The 24301-nt window shown below is 46.1% G+C and overlaps 2 protein-coding genes and 1 long non-coding RNA gene across 4 annotated transcripts in view; 1 reads left to right on the forward strand and 2 right to left on the reverse strand.

Moving 5' to 3' along the window:
* The window catches only part of HIPK1 (homeodomain interacting protein kinase 1), a 49210-nt gene extending 47312 nt beyond the window's left edge, over positions 1-1898 (reverse strand). Inside the window, exons 1-2 of one of the 2 annotated variants that reach the window (XM_032421100.1) lie at positions 1754-1898; positions 1086-1240 (exon numbers count right to left, since the gene is read on the reverse strand). The gene's annotated coding sequence lies outside the window, so the exon portion shown is untranslated. The remainder of the gene's footprint in view (positions 1-1085; positions 1241-1753) is intronic. The other variant, XM_032421092.1, reaches the window with a different exon arrangement.
* Positions 1899-2051: 153 nt separating this feature from the next.
* LOC116642633 lies at positions 2052-10880 on the forward strand. The gene is made up of 3 exons (XR_004301355.1): positions 2052-2604; positions 6820-7015; positions 10805-10880. It is a non-coding gene; the product is annotated as an uncharacterized LOC116642633 (long non-coding RNA).
* Positions 10881-17446: 6566 nt separating this feature from the next.
* DCLRE1B (DNA cross-link repair 1B) lies at positions 17447-24248 on the reverse strand. The gene is made up of 4 exons (XM_032421148.1): positions 23776-24248; positions 22930-23095; positions 22376-22558; positions 17447-20184 (listed from the first exon to the last, which is right to left on the reverse strand). Exons 1-4 carry the CDS (start codon positions 23962-23964, stop codon positions 19106-19108), a joined length of 1617 nt encoding a protein of 538 aa, XP_032277039.1. The 5' UTR covers positions 23965-24248; the 3' UTR covers positions 17447-19105.
* Positions 24249-24301: the final 53 nt, after the last annotated feature.

Consider the following 24301-nt stretch of genomic DNA (forward strand, 5'->3'; position numbering starts at 1 on the left):
CACAGAATGAAGAAATTCTATTTTCCAGAGAATTGTGAATTTTGAGATTATCTTTTTTTCTTTTAGGAGGGAGTTCTGGTTTGCTTTAAAATCTCAAGTTACCAATCAACTTACTCTACAATCCATAAAACTACAAAATCCAAAAATAGCATAAACTATGAGTATCACCAGCAAAGTCCTACTTACCAACTAGAGCCAGTATACATATTTACAAGATCTCACTCACCATTTTACTCATCAGATGCTTTACTGGCTTGGCTGCCTCCAGTTCCAACCACAAGTTACTTTACTAAAATACCCTCCCAGCAAGGATCAGTATCTTAAAGTCAATGATATACTTCATCATACCAGTACTGTAACACAGAACTCGGGGGTAATTACGTGTAAAGATCCAAAATCACCAGCTGAATAACTATTAGGTAATAGGACTTGTTAGATTTTTAAATGTTTTACAGAAAGCTTTAGACCTATATAAGTAAAAGCTTGTAATGATTTGAATTCTCTACGATCTTTAAAACACACACACTACAGACCAGGAATCAAAAATAGCTTTACACAAACAAGAGCAAAATTGTAGGTTTTGCTGAGGGCATCAGCCACTTAATTTAACCCCACTTCATCAAGAGCAGGAAGCCAGGCTGCTGTTTTCATCAGTTACTAGGGAACAAATAAGATAAAGGATAGACTGGGCAGAAGAGTCTACAGTTGAAATGAATATTTTGATGCAATTACTGAAAATTCCCAAAGTGTCACTAAGAAAAAGCACCTAGGGCTGCTTCAAAACGAAGTCTATCTACAACTGAGTGAGCGCTTTAAGGGGAGGAAAGACATACTGGGGCTCAGGATTGTTTTTTCCCCTTCTCGAGCCCCTCCTCCCTTCCCCCACCTAAACAGGAAAGAAAACTCGCCCAGCATAAACACAAGGCCAATGCTCACGGTTTGTCACCACAACAAACTGGAGGTTAGACCAGCGCTCCTGGAGACCGAGCCCCAAGTCTTGGTTGCTAAACACAAAAAGGGCCTCTTTCCCACAGACCTGTGAACAGCGCGGGCCTTACTCAAGAGTTTTTTGGTTGTTTCCTCACCTTTTCTCTCTTTTTTCTTTAAACGAAAGCTGTGGGAAAGTGGCGACAGACAGCAAAAGTTTCCCTCTGAGCCAGACCTCTAAATCCGCCTTGCACTGACACACATTAGGTGGGCTGGTCCCACGTAGTCTCCACCATCATTACAAATTACAAACCTAACGATTAAAGAACAGAAGCAGAGAGGATAGAAAAGCTTCCACACCCACCCCACCACCGCCGTCCTTTCCAGATACCGCTTCCTGGTCGCAAAGAGCACAAATAACCCAAAACCATGGTGATAAGCAGAGCTGTGAAATACACACGCACAAGCCACACGCTGGGAACCTGCCACCACGGCCGGGAAAAACCGGCCGGGTGAGGAGGCGCAAGGCGGCCCCCTGTCATCTGAGGACAACAACACGCCCCGAAGAGAAGTGGCAGGAGGCAGGGGGAGTTGCCCCGAAAACAAGCCCGGAGCCGCCCCGCTTTCCCGGGAACGCAAGCTCCTCCGCGGCCGCGAGCTGCCGGGCCGCAGGACTGAGCGCCGGGTCCCGGGTGGGGGCGCGCCCAGGGAGGCGCCCCCCGCAGGCCGGGCGCCCCGGAGAGCCCGCGGCCCGCCCGGCCCCGCCTCGGGAAGCGGATGGGAGCTCGCTCCCCGCCGAGGCCCCTTCCCGCTCGGCCCAACTCACCGCCGGTGGGTTTGGTTCTCAGCCGCGAGCTGGGGCTGCCGTGAGGAGGCGGCGGAGGAGACGAGATCCGGGGCCCCGTCGCCGGGTCATCATACCCCCCGCGCGAGCCGGCCCGGGCCCCGGCCCCCGCCCCCCGGAGCCGTCCCCGCGCCCGTCCCGCGGGGGGAGCCCCCTCAGCCTCCCGCCCGCTCCGCCGCCCGGCCCCTGGCCGCCGCCGCCGCCGCCGCCGCCACCTCAGCCCCGCGCGCTCCCGCCTCGGCCTCCCGCTGCCGTCCGGGGCCACCGCCGGGCCCCTCGCTCCGCAGCCGCCGTTGTCGCCAGACCCGACGAGCCGAGCGCCGAGCGGCCGCCCCCATCCGGCGGCCCCGCCCCGCGGGAACCATTCACCAGCCCCGCGCCATGACACCTACTGAGGCGGAAGTGTCGAGGGGCGGGCGGATTAGGACGACCGCATAGTACAGATGGGAGTGGGAGTGGGGGGGCCTCCGTGGGGAGCCAGCGTGGATCGAGTGCGGGGGCCGGATTCCCCGCCCCCTCCGGGCGACAGACTCCGCGGCGATTTAAAGGTGCTTGGTGGCGGTAGGGGGGTCCAGCTGTAAAATGTCATCCCAGCCAGTGTGACATCACCACAGTCTAGTGTGACACCCCCAGAGATTGGGCAGTGCCTAACCGGGAAGACCCCCTGCTGGTGAGGAATTACTTCAGTTTAGGCTCTAACGTTTCGTTGCCATCTAGAGACTTTCTGGCAGAGTGGCATCCGTGTAGGGGATCTGGAAGCCTCCACGTACATCAGGAGCCCCTTAGGAGACTCTCCCGCTGCCCGCCATAGGAACCTGTGTTTGCATTAGGAGGTGAGAAGGAACAGGTGTGCTCTGGACCCAGCCCCTCAAAACGTGCAGTGACCGAATGGTACCATAATGTTGTTGCCTCTACCAGGAGATAGTAAGACTGGGTATTCAGGAAACGGAGTGCGTTGGGCACACAGCATTCAGAGAAAATGGACACTGTAAAAGCTAGGTTATCCTGGGGCGCCTGGGTGCCTCAGTCGTTAGGCGTCTAACTTCGGCTCAGGTCATGGTCCCGGGGTCCTGGGGTCGAGCCCCGCATCGGGCTCCCTGCTCTGCGGGAAGCCTGCTTCTCCCTCTCCCACTCCCCCTGCTTGTGTTCCCTCTCTCGCTGTGTCTCTCTCTGTCAAATAAATAAATAAAATCTTAAAAAAAAAAAAAAAAAAACCTAGGTTATCCTAAAAGAAAAACTGTTGCCATCTCCCAGAGTCAAGAGATTCTTTCCTAGGACTTCAGATGTACCTCCCGCTGTATAAAATGTTCTTATTCCTAAAGTGGGGACCATTTTTAGAGAGACAGTAGTATAATCTGTTTATTTTTTCTATCCCGCAAGTGCTGGAGGCAGCAATGATCTGAACCCTACAGAGCGACTGTCCAGCATCATGGGTGTTGGCGTATACTCTTTGAGGAGGCGGACAGGTGTGGCTAAGTCAAGATTCTGCTATTACACTGTATTTCTCAGATCTCACTTAGTATACATTCTTGACCTCTTTGGATCCCCATCTCCTCACACGCACACAAAAGATGTGCTAATACTTTTGTGAAGAAGCAGTAATGCTATGTTAGTACCTTAGGGTTTCTTTTCTGGCTTAAAGCACTGGGAGCAGTTCTATTTTATTGGGAAAAGGGAAGTTTATTTCCCTAGAGGACCAAGGTTAGAACGTGTTCAATCACACAGGGCAGTTTTGTTTGCTTATTTTCACAGGAACTTAGAACAGAAAGTCCTACATTGGGCTGACCTGGGAAACATCAAAATATAGAGAGTGGGCGAGCATACCCACTTGGGGAGGAGCCAGGAAAAAGGCAGAACTTAAGCTCTGGAGTAGACAGGCTTCAAACACACTAATTACTTACCATGCCTTGGCTCAACCAAACTCCATGACATGCTTCTAGGCTCCTACTATCTCAAGTTATGTCCCTTTCCTCTTCAAACACATCTCAAAATCCAACTTGAGGAAGACTTTCCTGATTGACTCCCATTTTATTCTAATTACTTAATTCTACATCATCATCTATTTACTTCCTTGTACCTTATTTATACTTGTTGATCTATTTTCATGGTTCTTAGGTCATTTCTTCAGTCTCCCTCACTACATGGAGACCTCAAAATCTACTATTTCCCCCTCTCTAATATTCATTCATCCATCCAACCACTGTATGCCTCCTCTACTCCAGGCACTCTCCTAGATACTGGGTCAAATGCAAAATGAATAAGACGTGGCCTTTCCTCAGCTTACGGTCAATGAGGGGAAAAAATGCATGGCGACATATATAAGACTTGAATGACAGAGCCAGAGAAGACTTCAGAAAAGGAGATATTTAAACAAAAAAGAAAAAGCATGGTCCATGCTCTGAAAGAGCTGACACTTCAGCAGAGAAGTGGCAAGAGATGGAATTAGTAAAGTAGGTTGAGTCAGATTTTAAAGACACTGAAGAACTCAGGGGTTTAACCAAACAGGTAATATGAAGGAATCTGTGCTTTAGAGAGCCAGTGGCAATGAGGAGGATGGCTGACTGGAAGGTGTAAAGACTAGAGAAAGAGAACCTAATTAGAAAGCTCTGATGAGGGTTTGGTCAAGGAGAGACCCTGGAGAGAAGGGGGCAGGATAGGAGAACTATTTCCTCCTAGACAAAATCAGTGCAGCTGGAGAGGGAGAGGGAGCTGTTGGTAGTTGGAAGCATTGAATCTCGCTTAGGGTATGATATTCCTCTGGGGCCTAGAGCCTAGATTCAATGTTGCAGGCAAGAAATTCGCTCAGGAGCTGCAGTGCTTAAGGCTAACTAGGAGAAGTTGACCAAAAAGCTGTGTCATGAGAGAAGTTGAATCAAAAAACTCGTCCAACTATCCAAACATTAGTGAATCCAAGGGACCAGGAAGAAAAGAGAATTCAAGTAGAAGCCAACTGTTGTAAAACTGGGAAAACCAAATGAGAGTAAAGGTCTGAAGGAAAGGATAGGAGATAGAACATGGAAAAAGCCTTTGAAACAAGAGGGAAGCCTCTGATTTTTTAAATCTAGATTCCAGAAAACCTTTTATTTGGAAATAATTCCGAACACACAGAAAAGTTGATAATAAAAAGAGCACCTATATATCCTTTACTTGAATTTGTTGATTAATGTTTTGCCCCTTTTGCTCTAACACTTGTAGTCTCAAATAGGTAACACACATACACACACATTTTTTTCTGGCCACTTGAAAGTAAATTGCATACATCATGCCCCTTTATCCCTACGTACATTCCTTTACATACACAATGTATACAGTTATCAATTCTAGGAGACTTAACATTGATACCATACTTTAATCTACCATCCATATTCCAAATTTTGTCAATTAATCCAATAATGTCATTCTTACCCTTTTTCCCCTTCGAGTAGAGGATCCAATTTAGGATCATATATTGCATGTCTCTTTAGTCTCCTTTAATCTGCATCAGTTCCTTAGCTTTTCTTTGCCTTTGATATTTTTGAGGAGTACAGCCCACCCCCTTTGTTTGGACAAGAGAATGTTCCTCATTTCCGATTTGTTGTTCATGTTTGTCTCACATTTATTCATTATTAGATCCCGGTTATCCATTCCTGGCCAGAATACTGCATAAGTGATATTGTGTCCTTCTCAGGATGTCAAACCCAAAGTCAGATGATGTCTCTGTCCCTCATTGGGTGATAATAATTTTGGTCACCTTGTTGAGGTGTCTGATTCCCCCACAGTATATTTACTATTTTTTCCTTGTAATAAGTAATCTGTGGAGAGACATCTTAGACCCTGCAAATATCCTGCTCCTCATTAAACGTGTTCCCTTAGATTTAGCATCTATTGATGATTCTTACTTGTACCAATCCTCCCTTATCTCTTATTAGTTAGTTATCTAATAATGATATAGACTCATGGATTACTATGTTTTTCAATGGTTTGTAATTCTTTACAGTCCTTAATTATTTGGGTGCTAAAACTTTCCAGATTTAGTCAGTGGGGGCCTTCTCAAGCTCCTGTGTCTTTTTTTTTTTTTAAAGATTTTATTTATTATTTATTTGACAGAGAGAGAGACACAGCGAGAGAGGGAACACAAGCAGGGGGAGTGGGAGAGGGAGAAGCAGGCTTCCCGTGGAGCAGGGAGCCCCATGCAGGGCTCGATCCCAGGACCCTGGGACCATGACCTGAGCCGAAGGCAGACGCTTAACGACTGAGCCACCCAGGCGCCCCTCAAGCTCCTCTGTCTTTTTTAGCATGTCTGAATGTCAGATGTTCTGGACTCATCTTGATTCTTGCAGGTTCACCATTCCTTGGAGCATTGGATTTCTCCACTGGATGCTTTGTATCTGCCCAGAAAAACCAAAGGGAAGAGAAAATATGGATTATTTGTGTGGGAAGTTTTTTTTTTTTTAAGATTTTTATTTATGTACTTGAGAGAGAGAGAGAGCACAGAGGGAGAGAGAGAAGCAGACTCCCTGCTGAGCAGAGAGCCTGATGCGGAGCTTGATCCCAGGACCCTGAGATCATAACCTGAGCCAAAGGCAGACACTTAACCAACTAAGCCGCCCAGGCACCCCATGTGGGAAGTTTTTATAGGCCAGGCCTGCAGGTAGCAAACACATAGATCTATTCTGCACACATCACATTGGTGGGAACTCAGGAACATGGATACTGCTACAGTGATTAGGAGGTGACACTATCTATGTGCCCAAGAGACATGACTTCGTAAAAATTAGGCCAGTCTCTGCCACACTTGTCCAAAAGCCATTCCCTATGTTACTTCTCCCATATTAGTAGAATCCCAGTTTTGTTCAAATAGAAGGAAGATCCTTTGATTTCAAAGAAGGTAACTTCCTCTCACCAAATCAGGAAATAAATTACAGTGGTCCAAACCAATCCTGGTAATTCCATTTCTTGTCACCAATGACTAGTCTAGGAGTGGGTATAGACTCAGTTCTGGTCAATGAAATAGGAAAAGAAGTCTAATGGGAGGCTCATAGGAAAAATTTTCTTTTTGTATAAAAAAGACAGGACCTTCACAGAAGAAATTCTTTTGTTCCTGCCTCTCTTTTTTGCTGAGACAAAGGAATGAAGACACCAGGCTTGGAGCTGCCATAGCCATCTTGTGACCATAAATGTGACAGCAAACAAAGATGGAAGACAGTCAACATGCTGAGGACAGCAAAGGAGACGGATGGAAAGAAGGGGTCCTTGACGACAGAGGTAAGCTTCTGAATGAACCTGGGAGTGCCCACTGCTTCTGGACTTTTTAAGTAAATAAATGTTCGTATGTTTCAAGAACACCGTGAGACAAGTTTTCTGTTCTTTGCTGCCAAAAATCATTCTTAAGTGACACAGGAGAGAAGTAGGAGAGCTTTTCTAGAAAAAGGAGCTAATTGGTGGTATCCAAATGTTCTGAGAGTAAAAGAGAATAAGGATGGAAAAGAGGCCAGTGGATTTGCAGTGAGAAGGTCCCTGTTGATTTTGGTAAGAGCAATTTAAGTGGCATGGTGCAATGTGATGGGGCAGAAGCAATGTGATTCCTACAAAGGATTTTTCCTAGTATGAGTGGTGACCGACAAACTGGGAAGGATGGTTTGATCCAACTGGGTGATAGAATCTATTCTGGTCAATTCCCATATTCAGTCCCTAATATCCAAGGAAGCTGCTTGGGTTCCTGCTGTCCACTTCAGCAACGTCTGGGAAATCATGAACTGAATCACTTTGCTCTCTTAACACTTCCCACAGGAATAAGCCAGGAAAAGTTGTTCTGGACCCTTAACTGGTTTCATAGAGGGCAAATCCAGCATGTATGATGGGGACTAAATAGGACTTTTTAAAAAACGTTTTTTTCCAGGATTTATTGACTGAATAATAAGTACCAGGCATTCAGTTAGGCAGAATAAAAAATGAATAAAGCACATTCTGTGTCCTCAGGGGCTTCACAATCTAATTAAGGAAATAAATTAGGAACAGTTATAACAAGTCTGAGATTGGTCCTCAAAGTGGCATTATAAGTGCTCAAGAATATAGCAGTTAACTGTCTGGAGATCACTTGCAGAAGCATCTAGAAGTATTACTATTGACTGAACAGGGACTTAAAGAAGACAGCACTATTTCAGCCAGGCCATCAGTGAGATGTTATTTGTCTTTAGTAACTATCTTTAAGTACCTTTTCCATGCAACATGTGAACAGAATAAATATGCTGTTACATTATCGTATACAATGTACACGAGCTCTTCAGTATGACAAGTACTCCTTGGGAAGGAGTTATCGGTCTGCGCTAGGCCACCAGAGAGCCATGGGGTTAGAAACTAAAACCAGGCAGAGATGAGTGTGGTATACAGAGCAGAGAAGTGAAGCACCCACCTGTGTTAGGATAATCAGGTAAGTGAGTCCCTCCTCTGTATGGTAAAAAGGTTTGGTCCCCTAATGGCTCCCACACTTCTTATCCTCCCCAGCATCTCCCCACTAAAGCTGGGGTGGTTGCTGGGCTGAATAGTGGGATTGCAAGTAGGAAATGGCTTCCCTGCTCTCAAGTGTAAGTCTTGCTGGTCTTGTTTTCTTTTTGTGTCAAAATAGGACATTTTGGGGACTGGGTCCCAGCAGAAATGATGGCTTTGGGTGGAAAGGGAGTTTGGAAAGAGGCCATGGCTGTGGGATTAAAGAGAAAGAGTCAAATACAACTAGTTAACATTATGAATGCATGAAATGCCACTGAATTGTACACTTTAAAATGGTTAATTGTGGGGCGCCTGGGTGGCTCAGTCATTAAGTGTCTGCCTTCAGCTTAGGTCATGATCCCGAGGTCCTGGGATTGAGCTCCGCATCTGGGCTCCCTGCCCTGTGGGAGGCCTGCCTCTCCCTCTCCCCCTCCCCCCCCCCCCCCCCCCCCGCGCGCTTGTGTTCCCTCTCTTGCTCTCTCTCTGTCAAATAAATAAAAAAATGGTTAATTGTGTGTTATGTGAATTTCACTTCAAAAAAAGGGGAGGGGAAGGGGGTTTGCAGGATTTAGAGATAATGAGCAAGAGACTTGATCCCTAACTTTCCTAATTTTCAAGAGTCAATCCAGAGCCTTCTGGGAGAAGAGCAATGCCTTAAATACTTCTACAACCATGTTTATTCCTCCTCAGACCCTCCTTCCCCCTAATCATTTCTGTTTCCTTCCTTATCTACACATGACCATCTTTCTCTCACTTTCTCCATATACCAACTCTTTATTCAGCAAAACCAAGGGATAGTGCTTTTCTCTCTTTCCCTGGATCATTGTCATGTCTCATTATCATGTCTCCACCATTCTGTAGCTTCTCACCTTCGACCAACTGTTACACAAGCTTTTAGCACCTGCCCTCCATATGTCTCTCCCTATTCCCAATTCTAAGCAAAAGCCAAAGCCAAAACAAATGCTCTGGGAAGGGACACAGAGACCCACAAGGGAGAGGGCTATGATTCAGGACAGAAAATCGAAATTCAATCATTGACTATTATTTGTGCTAAGTCATTTTGCACTTCCTGCAGACTCAGAAATCAAAAAGGCCCTAATGAAGTATCCCTTGCCTAACACAATTCCTGATATGTGGTCAGTACCAATAACTATTTGGCTGACTAAATTACTAAATTACCTGATTGTTTATTCATGGTGCTCAAAGCATCAGAATTCGGTTAACTATAGAATAGAGTTTTGGAAATCTCAACAGTCGTCATCTTTGGCTGTGAATTTAACTTAATTTTTTATTATTACTTTTGGAAACTCACTTTTATAAAATCTGTAAGCTGTCATCAAGGGGTTAGCAAGTGGCCCTCTCCTTTGGAGGTGGGTAGGAGGGGGGGCCTTATCAAAACCCTAGAGGGTAAATTCTCTGAGGTGAAATAGGCTTCTGCCTGACCAACCTCCATGCTCCCATAATGTCCAGTACAGAAGTAAAACATGAGCTTTGGAGGCTTTTTTTAAGATTTTATTTACTTATTTGACAGAGAGAGACACAGCTAGAGAGGGAACACAAGCAGGGGGAGTGGGAGAGGGAGAAGCAGGCTTCCTGCAGAGCAGGGAGCCCCATGCGGGGCTCAAACCCAGGACCCCGGGACCACCACCTGAGCCGAAGGCAGACACTTAACGACTGAGCTTTGGAGTCTTGACATCAGTAGGAATCCTGAGTTTTCTAGTAACTAGGGTGATAGTAGGCATGCTTATGAACTTCACCTTCCTCATTCTTCTTTTTTTTAAAAAAAGATTTTATTTATTTATTTATTTGAGTGGGGAGTGGCAGAGGGGCGGAGGGAGAAGGACAAGCAGACTCCCTGCTGAGCGCAGAGCTTGATCTCAAGACCCTGAGATCATGACATGAGCCAAAATCTAGAGTGGGACGCTTAATCCACTACACCTCCCAGGCGCCCCACACCTTCCTCATTCTTAAAAATGGAGATGATAGGGCGCTTGGGTGGCTCAGTTGGTTAAGTGACTGCCTTTGGCTCAGGTCATGATCCTGGAGTGCCAGGATCAAGTCTGGCATCACATCGGGCTCCCTGCTCAGCAGGGAGTCTGTCTGCTTCTCCCTCTGACCCTCCCCCCTCTCATGTGCTCTCTTGCTCTCTCTCAAATAAATAAATAAATAATAAATAAATAAAATAAAATGGAGATGATAATACCTTCTTACCTCCCTCATTCCATCCATCAGAAAAAGTCTTCAATGTTACTTCCAAAAAATATCCTGAATCCACTACTGTTCATCTCCACTGATACAGACTTTGTGATTTCACAGACAGAAGTGAGATAGAGACTAATAATAAATATGGATTTTTCAGTCCTATATTGATTAAAAGGGAGTGCAGGTTTTAGTTATGTATATATTGACTAAGAGCCTTATAGAGAGAGGATGCACTCAATAACAAAAAATTACCTGTTCATTCTGGTGCTCCTCTGTAAGGATGTGGAATATTATAATTGGTGAATTAAACAAAAAGGTTCAATTCGCACTGAATTTGACTATACTGTTTTCTACTATATCTTATAGATCTCTTCTCATAGATGCAGATATTCAAAGATCAGGACTGGGGCGCCTGGGTGGCTCAGTCGTTAAGCGTCTGCCTTCGGCTCAGGTCATGATCCCAGGGTCCTGGGATCGAGCCCCGCATCGGGCTCCCTGCTCGGCCAGGAGCCTGCTTCTCCCTCTCCCACTCCGCCTGCTTGTGTTCCCTCTCTAGCTGTCTCTCTCTCTCTCTGTCAAATAAATAAAATAAAATCTTTAAAAAAAAAATCAGGACTAATATTATTCCCAATACAATTTTATGGTCAAAACTTTATAATAATTTAAACAATTTAAAAATTAAGTATGCTCTGATAAATAATTTTTTGTTTGTTTTTACTGAAGAGTCCTAATCTCTCAGAAAATATAACCTTTAACCCCAAGGCTTGTGTTGACTCCAAAGCAAGTAAAACATGTTTCTTTCTCTTAAGTACATAGTTGTAAAATATGTCTATTATAGGAAGTAGTGTTAATTCATGAAGTATTTTAGTTACTTGTAAAATTCATTATTTTCTTCTTCTCTTTCCTTACTCCCCCCAAATATCAGTATGTATATATTTGTGGAGATACATATGTATATATATCTCCTTTGTGAAAGCTATGGTGGTGGAAAAGTCATGTCTTTTATTTCTGTAGCTGCTTGTGCTAAAGAGGCTTCTCTAATAGATTTATAGCCAGACACAATGCAAATCCCCTTTCTTCCAGAAGCCCCAAGTTTAGCTCACCAGTATCTCACAGCTGCAAGACCTTCCTAACTCGTATGCCTGCTTTCATTCTTGCCCCATTCTCCATCTGTTGCTTTCAAAATACGTATCAAATCATATCACACACACCCACACACACACTGTAAGGCACTCCAGTAGCTTCCTATTATACCTAAAGCCCAAACTGCTTACTTTAACCCCTAAGTCACTTCTGACCCCACTTCTGCCTCCCTCTCTGAGCTCATCTTCTCCCTCTCCGACACATGCTCTTCTCAATGTTCCCTGGACACAAAACTCATTCCCATCACATGGTCTTCGCACTGATGCTACCAGGTCTTTACCTGACTGGTTCCTTCTAGTCACTCGAGTCTCATCTTAAGTGTCGATCCCCTGACACACCTTCCTTGACCTGTTTCTGAACTGCTCCCCACACCCATAAGCCAGTTTTATTTTCTTAGCTTTTATCACTATCTGATCTTTATGTATACTGCCTGTCTCTCTTCTTTAGAGTGTAAATGCCATGTGGGCAGGACATGTTCTTGTTCACTATTTTGTATCCCCAATGTCTAGAACACATGCCTGGCACATGGTAGGCATTCCATAAATTTTATTGAATGAGCAAATGAATGAATGAACTTGTGGACACTAGTTTTCTCATAGGAGAGTTGCGAGATTTAGAGCTAATATATAAAAAGTGTTTGCCAAGGTAAGCTTTCTCTTTTTTTTTTTTTTAAGATTTTATTTATTTATTTGACACACAGAGAGAGCACAAGTAGGCAGAGGGAGAGGGAGAAGCAGGCTCTCCGCTGAGCAGGGAGCCCGATGTGGGGCTCGATTCCAGGACCCTGGGATCATGACCTGAGCCAAAGGCAGCCGCTTAACCAACTCAGCCACCCAGGTGCCCCAAGGTAAGCTTTCAATAGCTGTTAGCTCCTTGAGGGCTAAGAACTTGCTTTATTTCCTGTTTGAGAGAAACAGTATTTATTGAGGGAAGATTGCCTCAAGGATGAACAATCCATCCATTTTTCTAGATTCATTCATCATTCCACCATGTTTATTATTAAGAACTTGCCATGTGTTCGAAACATTATGGATGCAACAGTGAACAAAAGAAACGGAAAAAAAAAAAGTCCTGGAGTTTACATTCCAGTACAGTGAGGTACACACCAACCTCAGTAAGTAAATGTTAGAGTATGTTAGAAAGTGGTAAGGGCTCTATGGAGAAAAAGGAAGGAAGGGAGAGAGGGAGTGGCCGGCCAGGTGGTTGCAATTTTAAATAAGATGACCAAGAATAGCCCTGCTGAGCAAAACCTTGAAGGAGGTAAGGAAACCATGTGGGTATCTGAATGGAGGGCCTGGTAAGGGGAGGGAAAAAAGTGAGGTGAGAGCTTGCCTGGCGCTGGAGTAACCACAAGGAGGTCAGCAGACTTGGAGAGTGTAAGTGAAGGGCGCGGCAGAACACGTGGGCCAGGAAGACCGTGGTAAGAACTTTGGGTTTTATTCTGGGTGAGCTGGAAATACCTTGGAGGATTTGAACAGAGAAGCAACCTGGGACAATTTATATCAGGCCTGCTGTGAGTAGCAGATTGAGTGTCTGCAGGGGAGAGGGCGATGTTGGAAGCAGGTAGAACATTTAAGAGGCTCTTGCAATAACTCAGACACAACACAAAGGCTGCTTGGACAAAGGTGGTAGAGGTGAAGATGGGGAAAAGAAATAAGATTCAGGATATGTTTCAAGGTAGAGTCAACAGGATTTACTGACAGATGGTAGTGTGGAGGGGAGGGAGAGCCAAGAGAAAGGGACAACTGGAAACCAAGCCCACTGAAGAAACATAATAGGATTGCTTAGCAGAATGGAAGGCCATTTTGATGTATGAGGTCATGAATTTTATTTATTTTTTTTTTTAAAGATTTTTTTTTTTTTAAAGATTTTATTTATTTATTTGACAGAGAGTGAGCACAAGTAGGCAGAGTGGTAGACAGAGGGAGAAGGAGAAGTAGGCTCCCCACTGAGCAGGGAGCCCGATGCGGGGCTCGATCCCAGGACCTGGGATCATGACCCGAGCCGAAGGCAGACGCTTAACAACTGAGCCACCCAGGCGCCCCTAAAGATTTTATTTATTTGACACAGAGAGAGAGAGAGAGAGTGCACAAGCAGGGAGAGGGGAAGGGCGAGGGAGAAGTAGGCTCCCCACTGAGCAGGGAGACTGATCCCAGGACCCTGGGATCATGACCTGAGTCAAAGGCAATTGCTTAACCAACTGAGCCACCCAGATGCCCCTGAGGTCATGAATTTAAAATGAAACCAGTCAGCCTGGTTAGGGGTTTCTCCAACAGCATTTAGCTGCTCCAGTACAGGCAAAGAACAGATAGATAGTAGAATTTATTCAGAATTTGAGTTTTTCAAGGCAAGTGTGTCTGAGCGAGAGAGAGCAAGGGAGTTGTATTATATCGATGGATCATGGGATGCAGTCGGGTCAAGGTGGGAAGTGAAGCTCAGAGCGGGCTTACATTGACGATGGAGGTACTTTAGTAAATAAGCTGGGAGTCAGCATCAACTTATTAAAATACATTTTAAGCCTTTAAAAAAAAAATAAGCTGGGAGAAAAGATTTAAAATTGAGATTTCAGATGTAGTTCAATTTCTGGTAATGACACGGTGGTGAGGAAGACAGAAATAAAGTCTTTGGAGGTAAGGAGGTCAAAGAACCGGAGAGGCTGGAATGTTGAAGTCATCCAGAGTAAGGACAGAGTTCTGAAGGAGTGAACACTTGGAAATCTGGGAAGAGTGGCATGCTCAGAGAGCATGGAAGCTCCTCGCCCTTTCCGCATTGCCCTAAGCATCTCTTCCATCTGAGTTCCTTTTATAGCAAACCAATGATCTAGTAAGTAAAATGTTTTTCTGAGTTCTGTGGGCTGCTCTAGCAAATGAATCAAACCCAAGGAGGAGTCGTTGGAACCTCCAATCTATAGCCAGTGGTCAAAAGCACAGGCGACAACCTGGACTTGTGACTGGTGTCTGAAGGGGAAGAGAGCAGTCTTGTAGGATTGAGCCATTCACCTCTGGGAGTGGAGGCTATCTCCAGGTAGAGAGTGTCAGAATTGAGTTGAATTATAGGACACCCAACTGGTATCAGAGAATTGTTGGTTGGTGGGGCTCCTCCTCAGTTTAGGAATTAGGTGCTCAAAACCTTTTAGCAGGTTTTCTCCAAACCTTATATCCCTGACTCATTCTGTACAGCAGTCTAGATCCACCTTGATGCTTTGTTTCTATGGAGCCCGGTTAGTAGGGTGAGTGAGCTGGACCCAATGTTCTTGGTTCTACAGAAACACACATTACAGTGAACACATTAAGAATGGGATTATAGCACGGAGGACAAACTTTTCATCCTCCATTCCCCAAAATTATTGAAAATTGATGGGAGGATTCAGGATTGGTAAAATAGCCATAATATAATTGTGGTTTGTTTTTTTGTTTTTTTTTTTTTTTAAGATTTTATTTATTTATTTGACAGGGAGAGACAGCCAGAGAGAGAACACAAGCAGGGTAAGTGGGAGAGAGAGAAGCAGGCCTCCCGCCGAGCAGGGAGCCCGATATGGGGCTCGATCCCAGGACCCCGGGATCATGACCTGAGCCGAAGGCAGACACTTAACGACTGAGCCACCCAGGCGCCCCTAATTGTGGTTTTTAATATCTGAATATTATAAGGGAAAGACTAACCCAAGGCTTGCCAGAAGTTTTTTTGTGATTGAAAGATGATTCAATGAGCCATCTGTCCAGGAAAGGAACCAAGCCTGAGATTCTGGGAGCATCCAGTGGGTTAAGGATGTGTTCAAAGAAGAGGAAGTTATCTAGGAAGGAGATAGTCAAGGTGGAAGGGTACAGCTAAATGAAAGCACTGTGGTCAAAATAAAGACAAGCTTAACCATTCTGAGAATCCCACAGGAGTTGTAGGTTTAGGTTATAATGGCAAGCAGAATTATTCTGTATTGATGTGGTGGGGTGTTCCATGGAGGAGGAAGTGGGAAGCACCATGAACCCAAGACAAAACAGCTTGTTGTGGTAGTGATTAGGGAGGGTGAAGGGTGGGAGACAGGTAAGAAATTGACAGCTATTCAGTAGTGGTAGCATCAACAATACGTAAACATGGTCTCCCAGGTGGGATTTCTCTTGTTTAAGAACCACTCCAAGAATGCAGAGAGAACGATCTCCCTGGGAGTGGACTTGACACAGAGAACCCAAGTCCAAATCTCTTTCCTCGAATAAGCAGACTCGCTTATCTCCTATTTCCTACCACAAAGGGAGTGAGAGATGGCCCCTCAAAGCCAGCCAGGCAGATTTTTTTTCTCTAAAGGGACTTAAGCCACTGTCCATCTCCTTGTAGAAAAGTACATGTTTTCCCACAGATCATGAAACAACTAATTGATCTCTAGGGAATTCCTTTCTCCCGGTATCCTCAAGCCTAATTGTAAGATCTCAGATCTGTGCGATCATCCTGAGATTCTAAAAATAAACTAAGGCGTGCCTGGGTAGCTCAGTTGGTTAAGCAGCTGACTCTTGGTTTTGGCTCAGGTCATGATCGGGTCGTGGGATCAAGCCCCATGTCAGGCTCCACACTTGGCGGGGAGTCTGCCTGGGGATTCTCTCTCCCTCCCACTCTGCCTCTTCCCTCACACACGCTGTCTCTTTCTCTCAAGTAAGTAAATAAATAAAATCTTAAAAAAAAACTGGCTACTTACAGATATATGCAGTGTAGCACTTTTACGTGAGACTATTGAGATATCAAATAAGGTAACTGCCAATCTCTATTATAAGCCAGACAAATTTACTTTAGAAAATTTTCCCATTATTGGGGCGCCTGGGTGGCTCAGTTGGTTAAGCGACTGCCTTCGGCTCAGGTCATGATCCTGGAGTCCCGGGATCGAGTCCCACATCGGGCTCCCTGCTCGGCAGGGAGTCTGCTTCTCCCTCTGACCCTCTCATGCTCTCTCTGTCTCATTCCCTCTCTCAAATAAATAAATAAAATCTTTAAAAAAAAAAAAAAAAAGAAAATTTTCCCATTATTAAAACACAAACATGCCATCAACAACTAAATTCCTCAAAGCCATTTGCTTCCACCCCCCCCATCTGAATTCACAGAGATCCCATTTCAAGGAATGCATGTGACACAGCACAGGCCCAGAGTAGACAGGTTCCCTTGTCACTAGAAGATAACACCAATCTGGGGGCCCTTGTATGAAGACTACCTTATCTCTCCCAGCCACCTTTGGGTAGCAGAGAAGTGAGACAGCTCTAGCTCCTGAAGGAGCTCAGGCTAAGCCTTTGCCCACACAGCCCCAGTAAATATTTATTAACACACAAGATGATTTGCCGTATGTTCACATGTTCCAGTCTAATGACATTATTTGAACTTGATGAATCTTCAAGGTATTCTAATCCTATCCTCTTCTGCAGAAAGGATGGTAAGGAAACCTTTCCGGAGGGCAACTGGGCACAATTTGCATTAAGAACTTAAAATTGTAGGGGTGCCTGGGTGACTTAGTCAGTTAAGCGTCCGACTCGATTTTGGCTCAGGTCATGATCTCAGGGTTGTAAGATCGGGCTCCACATTGGGCATAGGTTCTCTCCCTCAGCCCTTTCCTGCCCCCCCCCCCCAAAATAACTTAAAATTGTAATCCCACTTCCAGTAATTTACTCTAAGGAAATAAACAAAAATGCCATGAGAGATCCATAAAGATGTTCACTGTAATATGTATAATTGCGAAAAAAGGGCACATAAAATGTTGAATATGGAAATGGTATTACCTATATAAGGTATTATACAACTATTCATAATTACATTTCAAATAATATTTAATGGTACAAAGAAATGTTTAAGATAGTAAGTAAAATGCAGGATTGAAACTATATACAGTATTGCCTCAATTTTGAAAAAAAAATTATATAATACATTTATACATACAAAAAAGGACTAGAAGGAAACAACTGATGTACATGGAGGAATTAAAATTGACTTTTTCTTCTTTGTTTTTATATGACTTCCAAAATTTTGTGTTTTACGTACGGAGTAATCTCTTTAGAGAACCAGAGTCTAAGAGAACCAATACTTGAAATACCCATCATGGCGCAGCCACTGAGCTAAGAATTTTACCAATTATCCAACCTCCAGAGCAACCAGGAGAGGTAGGTCTTGCAGTCCCTGTTTTACAGATGAGGAACAGAGGCTCCACTATGTAGGCGTGGGAGCTCTTTGCCCAGGGTGCCCTGGATTCGAGCCCAGGACAAGCCCATGTTTCCTGCTGCCCCACATGCCTCCCCTGCTGCAGCTCCTAGTGGGCCCACGGGAGGCTTACAGTGAAGGTCACTGACGAAACAGAGCTGTGCACAGCTTGCCCAAGAGCAAGGCCTTACTTTCTGAACTCTTCCTATCTTCTTCTGAAAGTAGAAACCACCTTCTTTATTCCAAGGCTGCATTCTGAAGCAGCTTTTACCCCTGTGCCCAGCTCCACTCGCCCATGCCCTCTCTCAGAGCCTGTGGTATCTGCTGTCCTGCTTATTGGTTTGGCATGGCGTCAGGCTGTGAGCAGAAGGACAGGGCAGAGCTGCACACCCCCACCCCTTCCACCAGCTGGCTCCTTGGTCTCTGCCCTGGATACTAAAACAAACAGGCTGTGTGCTCTGGTTCCCTACTCAACCCAAGGGGGTGGGGGTTGGGGAGAGCAGCAAATATCCCAGCTATGTGAACAATCAGGAATATCTGGCAGCACATTTGATCTTTTATAACTTTATTTCAGCCAAATAGTCAGGGCCTCCAGGCAGCCGGGAGGCCATTGTACCCCTAAGTCTAATGCTCAGCTGGTTCCAGGTATGGCCTTGGTGAGGGGTGCCCAATCCCCTAGCTGGCTCTGTTCCAGAGAAGTCTCCAGTAACACTAATTGCAAACTCTCATGGAGGCAGGGGGGAGTTTCTCTCCACTGTTCCAAGGTTCTTCACTGCTTCCTGTTCCCTCCCAGAGGCAAAGAGAGGAAGTCTCTTTGATGGGGTCAGGCAAGTCAGTGACATTCGGGATTGGAACGTGCTGTCTGGATCACCACTTTATCCTCCAGCAACATAGTTCCTGACTAAAACAACAACAACAACAACCTAACTACCTAGGTTCTTTTATCTGGGAAGAGGGAGAAGGGGACATGGGGAATGGCAGGCACACGGCCCCAATAACCTGGCCCTTTTGGATTCAGACCATATCTCTTTCTGCACCCACATAAGATGACTGCATGTTCAAAAGAGGTGGAGAAATACTGAGTTAAAGTTAAGCAGATTAAATTACTGCAAGACTTCTGGGAACCTTTAATGTGCTCATGTATACCATGCAGGGGGTGTAATGGAAAGTGTTTCTTAAACATAGTCAACCATGAAACTAATGAGTCCGTAGGCACTGAGACTCCAATGAACATACTTTGAGAAGTACTGCTCCAGGGTGAGCCCATAGGGATCCTGTGAAGATAGAAAAGTAAGGCCGAAAACAAACCTCCTCTCCAGCCATCAGTCAGTCTTTAACACTGCATTGCTGGACCAACCAAAGGTATCATTCTGCATTCTCCTCTCTGGACTTCAGCAATGGTTTATGGTATTTTTCCACTTGCTGGTCAAAGCCCCTAGAAGAGAACTGTGCCTGGAAAAAGTTCACTGGAGTCAAAAGGTATTTTAATGCCAGGCCCCTGAACTCAGGAGCCAGGAGAGGGGCAGCCTTGCTGCTGCGAGACAGGAGAGACTCCTGGGCCAGCCAGGCGCTCTGGTTCCCTGTGGCTGCTGAGCCATTGCGGTCTCCCCTGGATCCCAAGTGGGGCCCTACACCAACTTCCTCCCCAGTTTCTAGAGAAAGAAATTCCTCATCTGTAGACTGTAAGTGCACTGAAAAACTCAAGGGGGCGGCCCGTACAGTCACCGTCTTCTGGGACTCAGAGATAGGGACTGCCCCATCCCATTCTTTGTAGCAGAGGTCCGGGGACAACTGTTTCTTGATCTGCAAAGGATGGTGGGAAGCCTGCTTCTCAAGGTCCCCAGAAAGGTTCTCATTCTTGGCCTTCTTTGAGTCTCTGGCAGCTGGAGATTGATCAGCAGTGTCCTGAGAGGAGTCAAACATGACACCCTGGGTTCTCGGCCTCTTTAGCCTCCTTTCTAACAGCCAGAGAAAGCTTGGTTTCCTTGAGGAGGAATTCATATATTGCTGCACAGAGTCCGGGATCAGGGGCACAGAGAGCCTGGGGCTCAGGCTGTCCTGAAAGTAGTCCCTACAGGGCTGCCGACTGACAATGGGCACCACCTGGCAAGGCTTCAGTGCTGCGACAAAGGTCCGGAGCTCCGAGTAGGAGGAATGATCAGAGTAAGGGATGACGTGGATGTCGGGGTGGGAGCGGTGGATCTTCCGGCTCGTGGGAAGGATAGCGATGGTAGGATGGGTCTGGTTCCAGTGTAGCATGGAAGAATGGCAGATCTCCATATGGTCCACCGCATGGATGCGGCCGGCCTTCTCTTCCACCGTGAACACATCCGCCAGGCCCAGCAGCTGCACCAACTCCAGGCGCCGAGGGCTCAATACCACCCAGGTCTGAAACTCCAGGGCCAGCTGCTCCAGCAGTGACTCTTTTCCCAGGCTATAGAGTCCTGAATCATGTTCAACGGAATGGGAAAAGCAAGCAATGAAAGACAGGAGATAGTGGGGAATCCTAATACATCAACCAAATGTTTAACAAAAATACACAAATGGGGCAACTGGGGAGTGTATCAGGGAGGAGGTGGCATTTGAGCTGAAATACATGGAGGTTGGGGGAGGGCTTAACACCGAATCCACCCACTCGTTCGGTTCAACAAAGGAAAGCATCTACCAGGTGTTAGGCACTGTGAAAATAAGCACAAGCCTCAGTCTTCAAGGAGTGCAGTCTACATGGGGACCCAGAAGCAACGTCAGAGACATGCACACAGTATTATGAGGGCACAGAAAAGTATCTACCGGTTGACAGAGTTAGGGAAACTTCCCTAAAAATGGCAACTGAGTTGTCATAAAAGATAAAGGATGGGTCTGAGTTTACCTGGCAAGGGAAGGGATGGTTCGGTGTTTAGACTAAAGTGCAAAAAAGGAACTAGTAAGAAATGACACAGGAGAGGTAAGGGTCGTATTATACAGGGCCCGTATATACTGCTAAGGAGTTTGAACTTAATTCTGTAAGTGAAGGGGAGCCGTTAAAGAGTGTGCAGCAGGAAAATGGCTCATTTTAATCACAGGAATAATATGATCAGAAGAGGGCTTTAGAAGAAAAAAATAGCAGGAGTGTTACTGGATCACCTGGATGAGGAGATGCTGAAATCAGAAGTACCAGTTAGAAGGTCCCAAAATGAGGGCGCCTGGGTGGCTCAGTTGGTTAAGCATCTGACTCTTGATCGGCTCAGGTCATGACCTCAGGGTTCTGAGATCAAGCCCCACATTGGGCTTCATGCTCAGCATGGAGTCTGCTTGAGAGTCTCTCTCTCCCTCTGCCCTTCCCCTTACTCATGTGTGCTCACACCCCCTCTCTCAATAAAATTAAAAAAAAAAAAAAAGGCCCCCAAATGTTTTATACTATTGTGGAGTCGCTAGAACAAATATACAGTTGGTTTCTCAATGTGTCTGATTTTAAGCACAGCATTCACTTGAATATCTACATTCTGATAAATTCCATTCACTCAGGGACGCCTGGGTGGCTCAGTCGGTTAAGTGTCTGCTGTTGGCTCAGGTCGTGATCCCAGGGTCCTGGGATTGAGCCCCGCATCGGGCTCCTTGCTCAGCAGGAAGCCTGCTTCTCCCTCTGTCTGCCACTCCCCCTGCTTGTGCTCACTCTCTCTGACAAATAAAGAAATAAAATCTTAAAAAAAAAAATTTCATTCACTCAGATAACATATTTATTGAGTGCCTCCTCAGGCATTAATCTAAGCATTTGGGATATATCCACAAGTAAAACAAAGAGCCCTGCCATTGTGGAACTTATTATATTCATTCTAGCAGGGGTAGACAGATAATAAAAACCAAATACAACAATATGTAAATTGTGTAATACATTATAAGATGATGAATGCAATATTGGCCCTCTTCTATTTAAAAACCTTCAATAGCTTTTTGTCCAAATGTAACCATTTGGATCAAGTTACGTTTAAGGATTACATTTAGGACCAAGTTCAAGCTTACAAGCAAGCACTTCAGCCCCTCCTACCGTTACAGCCTCCTCACCCACTGTGTGCCTGTCATACTGCCACTTCTCTGTTCCACAAGCAAGACTCCTTCCTACCTCCATCCATGCTCTCAAGTAGTCCGTGTGTATGGCAGGAGACGTGGAGAACAGACAAATAATAAGCAATAGCATATTAAAATATGGATAGAATATACTGGAAGATGATAAGCGCTATTAAAGAATGAAAAAGTTGAGTTGGTATAGGGAATCAGGAGTTGGGAATGTCAGAGTAGAGATGGTGGGAAGATTGCAATTTTTAAAAAAAGATTTATTTAGAGAGAGTGCGCACGGGGGTGAGGGGAGTGCTGGGCGACTGGGAGGGGCAGAGGGAGAGAATCTTAAGCAGACTGGGAGCTTAGCATGGAGCCCTAGGCAGGGCTTGATCTCACGACCCTGAGATCAAGACCTGAGCCAAAACCAAGAGTCGGAGGCTTAACGGACTGAGCCACCCAAGCACCCCAGGAAGACTGCAATTTTAAATAAGGTTTCATGCAGAAGGGGGGATCTACAAAGACCTGAAAGATATGAGAAACCCCCCAAAACCCAAGATTCACTAGCTATGGGTAAAAGAAAAAGGAAAGGAAACCACATACCAATCTTTATGTTATGTTGTGGGTGCTTTCGAATAAGCTCAACAATCTGGCGGGCAGCTTCTTGTCGGGAAGGAAGAACCCAGGCTGGGTTGCAATTGGTGTTGTCTAGGTATAAGGTATGGATCTGTTTCCCCAGTTTCAGGGCTGGCTCCTTTAACATGGATGGTGTATACCTAAAGTCACCTAGAAGAAGAATGGGGGGGGGGGGGGGGGGGGGGGGGGGGGGGCAGAGAGTCTGAGACAAAAGTATGAAACACAAGCTTCTCCAGGCTTCCAATAGCTGATGGAAATTTGCTTACCAGCCTGTGGAAAAACTAAATAGGAAGTCTGGCACTAACATAGTATAGCTTCTTTTTGGAAAGGTCTCCGTTCTGCTTCTGTTTTTATTATTCTTAATAAGGTTTGAAACCTTAAAGAGTGGGAAATCAGTTGAGAAAGGGTCACTGTGGTCATATGGGATGGAGCTAGGAGGCCTCCAGACTTCTGAGTTAAGGCTGCTCAAGAAAAGTAGTATCTAGGCTGGGAAGGTGGAAGCGACCCCTTGGAAGGCCCACCTGTATAGAGGATGGTTCCAAAGTATCCTTCAAAGAGAAACATGACAGAGCCAGGGCAGTGATTGGCATCCATGAGGGTTACAGTCATGGTCTCTCGCCCAATTTCATCTAGAGGCAGGACATGGCTCTCACCAACCTCCAAGGCCCGGATCCACTCCTTAGGTACCTGAGGAAAAAGTTGGTCATTCTAGTGAACACAGAATCTCCTCCTTGATACTGTCCTGGATCAGGAACTAACCCTTTACCGGAATCAGGGGAAGCAGACGATATCCTAAGCCACCCTGGAGCAGAAGGTATAATGGAGAGTCCCCTCAAATCCTCCTTTCTTCCTCCCACTCTCCCCTCCCACCCTTTGTACAATTTAAATTAAGAGTCTAAAAACACTCTAGCCAAGCAATTCTCAAACATTCCTGATAATAATCCCTTGGGGGCACCCGTTAAAAAAACTTCCAACCAGATTTCCAGGACCTGCACCAGCTAGATCTACTGGGGGGTTGCGGGGGGGGGGGAGGGGCGGTGGCCGCTGGAGAATGTGTCACCCAGCACATTAGGTGGATTCTTAACGACACTAGGGAAACACTGGCCTAGTTTATCTGAAAAGGTAGCTACAGTTTCCTTGGCTGGACTGGAAAGATCTCCCCAACTTATAGCTGAAACTTCCCAAGTGGGCCAGCCAAGAAGCCACACTCCCATTCTGGGCTAAAGACGCGTTTCTGGGTTCGAACAACTCCCGCATTTGTAAAAATCAGTCCTCCTGGCCCCTACTCTAGAGTCCGAGGCTGTGACAGATCGGAAATCCCACCCAATGCTCGACCCAGCTCTCGGAGGACTCCGGCCCCCCCGTACCTGTAGGTGACGATGCACGAGGTAAGCGGTGATTGGGGAGCAGTAGAGGGGCCGGGCCCAGGTGCTAGACAAACCCACGGTGTGGTCCGAGTGCATGTGGGACAAAAAGAAGAGCCGCGCGGGACCAGCCCGGCGCAGGCTCCAGAAGTCCACAGCGATGGGCGTATGGGGGATCAGGGCCCCATTCATGGTGGCGGGGCTGGAGAGTCACCAGCGGTATCTTCATGGGCACAGAGCTCCCGCGCGAGGCTCCCGCAACCGCGCCCTGAAGAGAAATCACGCTGGGGCAACGCGGCCAGAGACCCTGACGGGAAGCCAGGCCAATAGAGGAGTAAGTCCCTAGCGTGGGCAGAAAGAAGGAAGTGGCCGTACTCTTGGGTGTCCTGGGGGGAATCGCAAACCGCGGAAGACGCTCGGTTGAGCGCCACTCCTACCCGCGCGCGGGAGCCGGGGCTGAGGCCGGGCACTCAAAGCGCGCGCTGCTGGGCGGAGACAGGCCGAAGCAGCGGATTTCCGATGGCCCGCC

The sequence above is a fragment of the Phoca vitulina genome, unplaced genomic scaffold (assembly GCF_004348235.1).
Source record: "Phoca vitulina isolate PV1807 unplaced genomic scaffold, GSC_HSeal_1.0 scaffold2, whole genome shotgun sequence".
In the NCBI taxonomy this organism is placed as follows: Eukaryota; Metazoa; Chordata; class Mammalia; order Carnivora; family Phocidae; genus Phoca; species Phoca vitulina.